General features: G+C 39.5%; 1 protein-coding gene across 1 annotated transcript in view; it reads left to right on the top strand.

Moving 5' to 3' along the window:
• LOC126162632 (uncharacterized) overlaps nt 1–12134 on the top strand; it is a 321328-nt gene that overhangs the window by 153629 nt on the left and 155565 nt on the right. The window contains exons 13-15 of the mRNA XM_049919260.1: nt 3734–3832; nt 3975–4185; nt 11548–11734. Of these exons, the coding sequence (XP_049775217.1) occupies nt 3734–3832; nt 3975–4185; nt 11548–11734 (497 nt within the window). The remainder of the gene's footprint in view (nt 1–3733; nt 3833–3974; nt 4186–11547; nt 11735–12134) is intronic.

Below are 12134 nucleotides of genomic sequence, written 5' to 3'. Positions count from 1 at the left end.
GCTAGATAAAGTAATGGAATTTTAATTTTAGTTGATATCCTCTTTATGACAAAATTACTCCTTCCATAATAGACCTCTGTTTCAGAATATCCAAGTTTGTTGATTGTTTTGCTAATGTTATGGAGAGCAATTTTAGACCATAAGAGGGTTTGTGGAGAGTAATTTTAGAGCACGAGAAGGTGATTGTATTTACTTCTTTGGGTAGAAGTGTCTAAGCAAGTGCCTTGTTGCTGCAGATTGAATGCTTACAGCCTGTACAGTTCACAAAGTATTCATTTAATACATTCGAATATATGGGAATGGTATTGTCTTTTTCTTTCTTTTCTTTTTTTGTTTTTTAATGACATTCCGTGCTGCATGACAACTATTTTTAGATTTCAGAATGTAACTATTATTTGCTTTACACATGGCTATTTTAATTTCAGTTTAGTGGACTTGTTTGAGTTTTGCATATATTTCTTAACTTCACCACTTTTAATAGATGTATCTTTAGGTGTAAGAAGCTGTATTCATATTTTATTGAGTCTTGGAGTATACCATAGTTTAGTGGTTCATGTTTAGTGTCATCAATATTTTTCTTATAAATAAATGATTGAACAGTTGCTATTTGATATACTTTGGGCAATGTCTAGAAACAAAGCAGTGGTCAATTTACAGGACCATTCCATTGATTTTAGTTCTCTTATCATATTTTCAATGTTCTTTTTATTTAATATTCTGTACTTTACAAAATTTTTTGTACATTCAAAGACTGACTGCCTTATTGTTTGACATAATTCTTCACGATATCAGATTGTCCTAATTTAACCACACTACATTGTATATGTGTCTCATACATCCTAAAACCTCCTGTAGAACATGATGAAGAACTGGATCTACTAACAGTAGTTTAACAGTAGATTGTCTCCCTTAGAGCCTTTATCCTGAACAACCATTGAGAGTTTGGAACTGAAACTAGCATTGATAACTGTAACATGATTCATGACTTAACTTGATTCTGGCATATAAAGGGACAAAATACAGTTATAAAAATATTTGATTTCATTCCTGATGAAGTAAAGGCAACACTAGACAACAGTAACAAATTTATAAACAAAAAGAAATGAATTTTGACTGACAATCCTTTCCAATCTGCGTGTCAAATTTTTAAATAGATATTCACTCACATCCATACACACACAGGCACACACACAGACTCTCTCTTTCTCTCTCTCTCTCTCTCTCTCTCTCTCTCTCTCTTTCTCTCTCTCTCTCTATCTATCTTTCTTTCTCTTGATACTGTGGCCTGACAGTGTTGTACAGTAGGTCTGATTAACATGAATGATGAGAGAGTACTAAAGGGGCAAGGGCACAGAAATGGCATATGAGGCTGGAGTTTCCTTTCATTGTACACTGAAAGGATGACTGTTTTATTTAAACATCCTCTTATTCTTCACAAGGTGACATTTCATTCTCTGTTGAATCTACAAAGTATTCTCCTGGCAGATCACTGCCTTGGGAAATGCCTGCCCAATACATCCTTTGAGCTCACAATGCACTGTCTTCTGATGGCACCTTTTCTCCACCAAATTTCATTCTTCTACCAAACCTATTTCCTGCTTTTCAATGCAGAAGGTTCATACCGTATTTACTCGAATCAAAGCCGCACTTTTTTTCCGGTTTTTGTAATCCAAAAAAACCGCCTGTGGCTTAGAATCGAGTGCAAAGCAAGCGGAAGTTCTGAAAAATGTTGATAGGTGCCGCCACAACTAAGTTCTGCCGTCGAATATATGTAGCGATACACAGGCATGCTTTGTAGGCACAAAGATAAATACTGGCGCCAAAACCTCTGCGTCAGTAAATAAATTAAAAAAAAAAAGGTGGGAGACGAGCTTTTTTTCCCCGCCCCGAGTTTCGACCACTGCATTTTCATACATAATCCAACGAAGTAAATACAAATTCCGTATTGTTCATCTTCGAATGTAGCATGCTAGCAGCATTTCAATGTACTATGAAAATCCGACTGGCAAGACTGTTTGGGGTTTTTGTCAATATGGCCAACTCTACATTCTGAATTTTTTCCTACCTGTGAGAAAAGATGGTTGCTAATATGAACTTTTATGAATTGTGAATCACATGCAGTATTCTCTTCACCATAAGAATAATACAAATATAAACATTTTGCCATGTGTTCTTTCGTGTCTGCTGCTACCTCATTTAAATCCTGTCTGCCTAATAAACTACGAAACAGGAGAGACAACAGCAAATGCGGAAGAATATACATATCATGTCATGTTTATATTCTTATTATTCTTATGCCTAATAGTGATACAGTCAGGAATGAAGCGTGGCAATTGACTAGATTTTTAAATCTAAGATGACCAATTTCTGTGCAGAAAGTAATGTGCTAAAGAGGCGTCTGCAAAGATTTTCAAACGGAGAAAAATTTTCGCTAAACTCTCATTCAGAACATCTATCATACGCAGTCTGTTATTTGGTTCTTGTTGATCATTACCAAAGAAAGCAGCAGTGTAAGTAACAACAAATAGCAGTCTCTTTGCCATTGTTTCGCTAATGAGACAATTCCTCCCACTTTTTGTTTTTTCATTGTAAGCGGCGGTAGCGCGCACAAAAGTAAGCTATGCCGCGAGCGGCAACAGGCCGTAAACGCTCATTATCAGAATCCGACAAACAATGCATGACACTGTACAGTAATGCATTTTCAGCTTACAGTGACGTTAACACCTATAACGAAGAGAACGGCACTTATGAGATCAAAGAAAAATAAGCAATCAATTCAAACCAGACGAAGCACGTGAAAAAGGAATAAATACGGACGGAGCGTCTGACGCATAGCAACGGCTACCAGGTAAAGCTTAACTGCTAAGCTTACGACTTGAACCAAACTACTGTAGCTGTATCGTCATTCATTCGACCAAAATTGTGTCTCATATTAAAATGGACCAGCTTTGTTTCGATTTGGAGGTGCGGCCTAAAACTTTTCTCTCCCCTTGAATTTCGAGTCTCAAATTTCAGGTGCGTCTTAGATTAGGGAGAAATTTTTTCCCTTGATTTCGAGTCTCATTTTTCTGGTGCGGCTTAGATTCGAGTGCGGCTTAGATTCGAGTAAATACGGTAGTTCTCTCTGGCCCTCGTTTCTGTTGAGATAATAGATCCTGAATGATATCTACACTGTCATCTTGTCCTATTCTAATCACTAATCTGAAACTCAGGAATAGGCACATACACTTGAGTGCACCTTTTTGAACATTGTTTGCTCCGCAGTCATCTTCTCTTCTCTTGTCTTCTTTTCTCTCTCCCAAGTCCTAACACTTTCCTTTTTCCCAGCTCTTCCATTTTCACAGCAAATGTCCAGTCCTTGATTATGCTCACCTTTTTCAAGGAGTTAATGTAGGTGTTAGTATATATTTATGTGAGTGTGTTCATTTGTGGAGGGGGAGGGGATTTGTCCTCTGGAGAGAATGAAAGTTCAGAAGCTGAGTTTCAGTGTCAATTTTTTGTTTAGGTACCTATCCATTGTTCAGTGCCTTCTCTACATGATGAGCATTAGTCTTTACTGATTCCATTATTTGTAGTCCACTCAGATATTGTAATTGTTCCATTAATTAATAATATTATTATTGTTTGAAGATGAAATGAAGTTCGAAAATTTTTATTCGATTTCGTATGTTGAATTGCAAAATTTCCACAGTTTATGATAATAATAGACTATACTGATATTTTTTTTTCTCAGGCACTTGAAGGAGTTGTAGCATATTATGATTCGAAGGACATACCGGGGAAAAACTCATTCTCCTTACCATTAAGTGGCCTTGTTACGATTGATGAAGAGGTAATATATATTGGGTAAAGAACTGAATCAATTATTGATGTAATAGTGTCAGTTTGTGAAGTCATTAGCTGCTCTTGTATGTTTATTATCATATTTCACTTTTACATTTTGGTATGTAATTTACTGCCTTTTTATGTCAAAGGTATTCTGTTCAGGAGAAATAAAGTTCAATGGCCAACCAGTTGGTATTATTGTTGCTGAATCACATGAATTGGCCAACAGAGCAGCCAAAATTGTTGAAATTTTGTATGAAAGAGTAAAAAAACCTGTTGTAACACTTCGAGATGCCCTTAAGTCAGGAGATAAAAAGAGAGTTGGTGAGGTTGCTACTTGGCCTGCAACAGACACAGAAGGCAAGTTTTATTTATTTATTTATTTATTTATTGTTCCGTGGGACCAAATTAAGAAGTCTCCATGGTCATGGAACGAGTCAATACATGAAATTATAACACGATATTAGAAACAGATAAAATATATATATATAAAAAAAAACATATTCAGGTGACAAGTCGTAAGTTTAAATGAAGAAAATCAACAATGTAACACTGGAATTTGCTTAATTTTTTAGCTCTTCCAGGAGCTCCTCGACAGAATAGAAGGAGTGAGCCATGAGGAAACTCTTCAGTTTGGACTTAAAAGAGTTTGGGCTACTGCTATGATTTTTGAGTTCTTGTGGTAGCTTATTAAAAATGGATGCAGCAGAATACTGCACTCCTTTCTGCACAAGAGTCAAGAAAGTGCATTCTATATGCAGATTTGATTTCTGCCTAGTATTAACTGAGTGAAAGCTGCTAACTCTTGGGAATAGGCTAATATTGCTAACAACAAACGACATTAAAGAAAATATATACTGTGAGGGCAATGTCAGAATTCCCAGATTTTTGAATAGGGGTCGAGAAGAGGTTCTCGAACTTACACCACATATAGCTTGAGCAGCCCGTTTTTGAGCCAAAAATACCCTTTTTGAATCAGAAGAATTGCCCCAAAAAATAATACCATACGACATAAGCATATGAAAATATCCGAAGTAGACTACTTTTCGTGTTGAAGTGTCACTTATTTCAGATACTGTTATAATGGTAAATAAAGCAGCATTTAGCTTCTGAACAAGATCCTGGACATGGGCTTTCCACAACAGCTTACTATCTATCCGAACACCTAAGAATTTGAACTGTTCCGTCTTGCTTATAATATGCCCATTCTGTCTGATCAAAATATCGGTTCTTGTTGAATTGTGAGTTAGAAACTGTAAAAACTGAGTCTTACTGTGATTTAGCATCAAATTATTTTCCACAAGCCACGAACTTATTTCATGAACTACATTATTTGTTACTTTTTCAATATTACACACAAGATCCTTCACTATCAAGCTGGTGTCATCAGCTAACAGAAATATTTTTGAATCACCTGTAATACTAGAAGGCATATCATTTATATAAATAAGAAACAGCAGTGGCCCCAGCACCGACCCTTGGGGAACGCCCCACTTAACAATGCCCCATCGGGACTGAACATCACTGCCACTCTCAATATTGCGGAGAATTACCCTCTGCTTTCTGTTCTTAAAGTAAGAGGCGAACCAATTGTAAGCTACTCCCCTTACTCCATAATGGTCCAACTTCTGCAGTAATATTTTGTGGTCAACACAGTCAAAAGCCTTCGTTAAATCAAAGAAAACACCTAGCGTTCGCAACCTTTTATTTAATCCATCCAAAACCTCACAGAGAAAAGAGAATATAGCATTTTCAGTTGTTAAACCATTTCTAAAACCAAACTGAACATTTGGCAGCAAATTATGTGAATTTAAATGCTCCAGTAACCTTGTATATACAACCTTCTCGATAACTTTAGCAAACACTGATGGCATAGAAATAGGTCTAAAATTGTCAACATTATCAATGTCTCCCTTTTTATAAAGTGGCTTCACTACCGAGTACTTTAATCGGTCAGGAAACCGACCACTCCTAAAGGAAAAGTTACAGATATGGCTCAGAACTGGGCTAACATACATAGAACAATACTTCAGTATTCTGCTAGATACCCCGTCATATCCATGAGAGTTCTTGGTCTTTAGTGATTTAATTATTAACTCAATCTCCCTCTTGTCAGTATCATGGAGGAGCATTTCAGGTAACAGTCTCGGAACACTTTTTTCTAAGAGTGCTATATGATTCCCTGTTGGGACTAGGTTTCTATTTAGTTCACTTGCTATATTCAGAAAGTGATTATTAAATACTGTACATATATGCGACTTATCAGTAACACGGACATTCCCACTACGCACTGATTCTATATCCTCGACCTGTCTCTGCAGACCAGCAACTTCCTTTACGACTGACCATATGGTTTTAATTTTATCCTGAGACTTAGCTATTCTATCTGCATACCACATACTTTTTGCCTTCCTAATAACATTTTTAAGCACCTTACAATACTGTTTGTAATGGGCTGCTGCATTTAGATTTTGACTGTTTCTAATGTTTTGATATAATTGCCACTTTGTTCTACAAGATATTCTTATCCCTCTTCTCAGCCACCCAGGCTGCGTGTTTGTGCTAGTACCCTGTTTTAAACGTTATAATGGAAAGCAACTTTCAAAGAGCATGAGAAAAGTCTTGAGAAAAGCATTATATTTATCGTCTACTGTATCAGCGCTATGAACATCTTGCCACTCTTGTTCCTTTATAAGGTTTACAAAGGTCCCTACAGCAACTGGATCAGCTTTCCTGAACAGCTGATGACTATATTTAACATGTGTTGCAGCATAAAAATCTTTTAAAGTTAAAATTTGTGCATCATGATCTGAAAGGCCATTCACCTTTTTGCTAACAGAATGCCCTTCTAGTAATGAGAAATGAACAAAAATGTTGTCTATGGTTGTTCTACTGTTCCCTTGCACTCTCGTTGGAAAGAATACGATTTGCATAAGATTATATGAATTAAAGAGGTCTACCAGCATTCTCTTCCTTGCACAACCACTTACACAATTAATATTGAAGTCACCACATATAACTAACGTTTTGTATTTCCTATAAAGTGAACCAAGAACCTCCTCTAGCTTTAGAAAAAATGTTGTGAAATCGGAGTCTGGGGATCTATAAATAACAAGAGTTACAAGTTTAGCTCCGTTACATTTAACCACACCTGCACAACATTCAAATACCTTTTCAGTGCAGTACTTTGATACATCAATTGACTCAAATGCGATGCCGTTTTTCACATACATGGCTACTCCCCCACACCGCAAAGAGCTCCTCGAAAAGCAGCCAGCCAACCTGTATCCTGGTAAAGGAAGCCTCTGAATTATCTCCTTATTTAAGAAGTGTTCAGATATACCAATAATTTCAGAGTCAACATCTATAAGCAGTTCACTAACTTTATCTCTAATACCTTGTATATTTTGATGAAATATACTAATTCCCTCATTACTCGGATACCTAAGCTTTGTCAAAAGTGATTCGCTTGTTAGAGAGACTTTCCTTAAGCAGGAATACCTATCAGCTGACTTCAATCTAAAAAAGGTGCAACTCTAACACCCACTACTGCAGGAATTTTCCCATGAGTGATCCCACGAACACCACCTATGCTGTCACCTATAAGCTTTGCCAACCTCCCCTTCCCATACCTGTTGAGGTGCAGGCCATGTCTAGTGAAACCCGTCCTACTGATAGACTCCACCGACACCACTGAAATGTGACCCATGCTTTCTGTCATCAGCGCACCCCCAAGTCTCATGTTATTACGCCTGACGGCTGCATTAAGATGAGGCCGATCGTGACGCTGAAACAGTTCCACGAAATGCACATTCGTGTTGCCAGTCTGAGTGGCTATCTTTTCCAGGTCACCATTTATGTTATACTCCCCATCCCTATCAAGACTATTACCAGCCCCACCCACAATCACTACCTGATCCTCTTTAATAAAATCCCTACCTAACCCCCCTATGTTAACAGTCACCTGAGCCAACCCTGCATTAGGCTTCACAATGCTGGTGACCTGGTACTCACTCCCCAGCACTTCCTGCAACTGCTGGCCTACACCTCTGCCATGAGAACTACCTAACAGCAGAACGTTCTTCTTCCTCTTTGACTTTGCAACTGTTCTAGGCACAGTAACTACTGAGGTCTGCTGCATACTTCCTACATCTACAGCTACTAGAGATTCCTCTCCACTAGACTCTGACAGTTGGTCATATCTATTGTAAACACCAATAGTAAAACTATTTGAAAATCTTCTTCTCCTAGCAGATCTCTTGCCAACAGCCAGCTCCCATTCCCCAACCCCCTTCTCCCTCCTCATCCTATCTAGCTCCTCCTGTGCATTTTTCAACTGCGTCTGAAGGGCACAGATCTTACGCTCCTGCTCCTCTATCAACTTACTCTTGCTACATAACCTGCAGTTCCAGGAGAGGATCTCACCAGAATGCCCACTGGCTTCCCCACTGCATCCCCCCCAGTGAAAATACACTCCTGGAAATTGAAATAAGAACACCGTGAATTCATTGTCCCAGGAAGGGGAAACTTTATTGACACATTCCTGAGGTCAGATACATCACATGATCACACTGACAGAACCACAGGCACATAGACACAGGCAACAGAGCATGCACAATGTCGGCACTAGTACAGTGTATATCCACCTTTCGCAGCAATGCAGGCTGCTATTCTCCCATGGAGACGATCGTAGAGATGCTGGATGTAGTCCTGTGGAACGGCTTGCCATGCCATTTCCACCTGGCGCCTCAGTTGGACCAGCGTTCGTGCTGGACGTGCAGACCGCATGAGACGACGCTTCATCCAGTCCCAAACATGCTCAATGGGGGACAGATCCGGAGATCTTGCTGGCCAGGGTAGTTGACTTACACCTTCTAGAGCACGTTGGGTGGCACGGGATACATGCGGACGTGCATTGTCCTGTTGGAACAGCAAGTTCCCTTGCCGGTCTAGGAATGGTAGAACGATGGGTTCGATGACGGTTTGGATGTACCGTGCACTATTCAGTGTCCCCTCGACGATCACCAGTGGTGTACGGCCAGTGTAGGAGATTGCTCCCCACACCATGATGCCGGGTGTTGGCCCTGTGTGCCTCGGTCGTATGCAGTCCTGATTGTGGCGCTCACCTGCGCGGCGCCAAACACGCATACGACCATCATTGGCACCAAGGCAGAAGCGACTCTCATCGCTGAAGACGACACGTCTCCATTCGTCCCTCCATTCACGCCTGTCGCGACACCACTGGAGGCGGGCTGCACGATGTTGGGGCGTGAGCGGAAGACGGCCTAACGGCGTGCGGGACCGTAGCCTAGCTTCATGGAGACGGTTGCGAATGGTCCTCGCCGATACCCCAGGAGCAACAGTGTCCCTAATTTGCTGGGAAGTGGCGGTGCAGTCCCCTACGGCACTGCGTAGGATCCTACGGTCTTGGCGTGCATCCGTGCGTCGCTGCGGTCTGGTCCCAGGTCGACGGGCACGTGCACCTTCCGCCGACCACTGACGACAACATCGATGTACTGTGGAGACCTCACGCCCCACGTGTTGAGCAATTCGGCGGTACGTCCACCCGGCCTCCCGCATGCCCACTATACGCCCTCGCTCAAAGTCCGTCAACTGCACATACGGTTCACGTCTATGCTGTCGCGGCATGCTACCAGTGGTAAAGACTGCGATGGAGCTCCGTATGCCACGGCAAACTGGCTGACACTGACGGCGGCGGTGCACAAATGCTGCGCAGCTAGCGCCATTCGACGGCCAACACCGCGGTTCCTGGTGTGTCCGCTGTGCCGTGCGTGTGATCATTGCTTGTACAGCCCTCTCGCAGTGTCCGGAGCAAGTATGGTGGGTCTGACACACCGGTGTCAATGTGTTCTTTTTTTCATTTCCAGGAGTGTACTTCGAACAAGTCTCACACCGCAATCCACTACTCACGAACCTACGGCAAAGCCCACACTTCTCACTCATGGTAAAATTTTACTTTTTCTAAGTTCCGCTACTACAATAAGAAGATGTTAAAAACCTGACTACAATAATCACAAACTTACTCTACAAGGGAAGTAACTACTATTATTAACAGTATTAATAAACAACAAATGTGAATATAACAAAAGACTAATACAGAAAGAGAATCAAACATCTAATGACACAGTAACGAAGCTGAAAACAGTTCCCAAAAGGTTCTTCTGAAATTATTTCACCAGAAAACACCAAGAACACTGGTTGAAGACTACTAAAGTTCCTAAATAAACCACTATACACAAACAGTTAATTAGTACTTAGCTTTCGATGCGCCGCTACAGCTGCAACTGGTCAGCGCGGAATGTAAACACAGGCAAGAGGTTAAGTTGCTCAATACGATACACTCACAAATATCAGGTCACAACACAAGAAAGGCAGAGGTGAATGAAGAAACCACTAATACGTCACTTATATAGTAAATATTATCAGAAAAACCGTTAAAATATGTATCTGAAACCTAAAAATATATGTTCATTGATCACAAAAATTTGATATTTTACATATAGCTCAAAATGTTTGTATTGAAGAGTGAACAACAACATACAGCATTAGTTTCACTTTCCTGCAGTATTTTCTGTATGAAGTTTGCCCAAACAATTTTTAAGTGATAGTTGGTAATGCCAACTAATCTGCCTGATGCTGCCTCCTTCAGCTACCAATGGTTAGTTCTGATTCATTCAAGACCATAGGAATTGAAAGAAGTGCTTTGATGATTTAAATAAGTTTGAGTTTATTAAATATGTTTAGTGATATGAAGAAGATAGTATTCATCTGTCAGAATTTAAAAACTAGAAATTAATATAGTGACTAATCATTATGTTTGAGAGCTCTTATTTTCAACAACACAAACCTAAACATACAGGGCTTTGAAGGTTTCCACAATGGAATCCATATGTAAAATTCACTTGGTGTTCACACCATGTCATGTCAGAGTTAAAACTTTGCTATCTTCTTTGTCAAGAGCTGACAGAGAGCCAGGACCAGTCTTTGAAAATATAAGTTTCAACTCAGACGTACCAAGACATGAACACCAAGAATGTGAAGACTTCTTAAATAATAGAACACAGTGTGTTGTACCTGACAGCAAGTATTCATCAGAGACAATGTTATCAGTAGGAATGCCCCTGGGAAATGTGATAGCACTGTTCTTATTCCCTGTATAAAGAAATGATCTGATTGACAGATTGAGCAGCAGTTTTCTGTTCTTTGGGCATTCTCAGATCTCAAGATGAGTGCTTGGTTAACTGAAACTAGGCAACACATTTTAATGTTTTATGCTGTGTGTGATTTAGATAATTGTACTAATTTCTTTTTTTTCAATTTTAATCCCAAGAAATCTACATTTCTTCTTTTCTGACAATGTCAGATACAGCTAATATATGAGTACATCACACAATACATAACATGTACTATTATTCTATAGTTTACATGTAATAATTATATAGCAGGCTACAATTTACTACTAAACTTACAATTATCCTAATTTAATTTTCTCAATTATTTTGTAACTGATGACCCAAGTTTCTAAATTTGGCAATGCTTTCTATGAAAGAAAGTGCATTAAACTAATTGTAATTTGTTGTTTGGTTAATTTATCTTAGCATTTCAAGAAAGCTTACTTATGTACCAGGTATTATGGTTTAATCAATTGTTTTTGGCAAAAAGTTGTTTTCTTTTAAATTTATACATAAATTTTTATTACAGCAAAGTCTAAAACAAAACATGTTGTGAAGGGCCAGTTTGATATTGGAAGTCAGTATCATTTCACAATGGAAACACAAAGCTGTGTCTGTATTCCTATAGAGGATGGAATGGATATCTATCCTTCAACACAGTGGATGGACTTGACTCAAATAGCTGTTGCCAGAGTACTTGATGTTCCAGAAAACTGGTAAATTTTTAGTTGTCAGCTTTACTGTCTGCTTCAATAATCATTTATTATCTTCTGTTATACTGGGAAAAGGCTCTGAGCCTTGCGGGATTAGCTGAGTGGTCTAAGGTGCTGGGGTCATGGACTGTGCGGCTGATCCCGGCGGAGGTTCGAGTCCTCCCTTGGGCATGGGTGTGTGTGTTTGTCTGTAGGATAATTTAGGTTAAGTAGTGTGTAAGCTTAGGACTGATGACCTTAGCAGTTATGTCCCATATGATTTCACATACATTTGAACACTTTGAAAAGGCTCTTAACAGTTGATGCCTCAGGAAGCACACAGGCAGTGAAGTACATACAAGCTGAAGCTGATTATTTTCGTATATGATTCTGTTGTCATAAGGTGGTGGTTTTCTTGTGAGAG

This window comes from Schistocerca cancellata, chromosome 2 (genome assembly GCF_023864275.1).
Source record: "Schistocerca cancellata isolate TAMUIC-IGC-003103 chromosome 2, iqSchCanc2.1, whole genome shotgun sequence".
NCBI lineage: Eukaryota > Metazoa > Arthropoda > Insecta > Orthoptera > Acrididae > Schistocerca > Schistocerca cancellata.
Note: the sequence above shows the minus strand (reverse complement) of the source record. Positions and strands in the feature narration are given on the sequence as shown.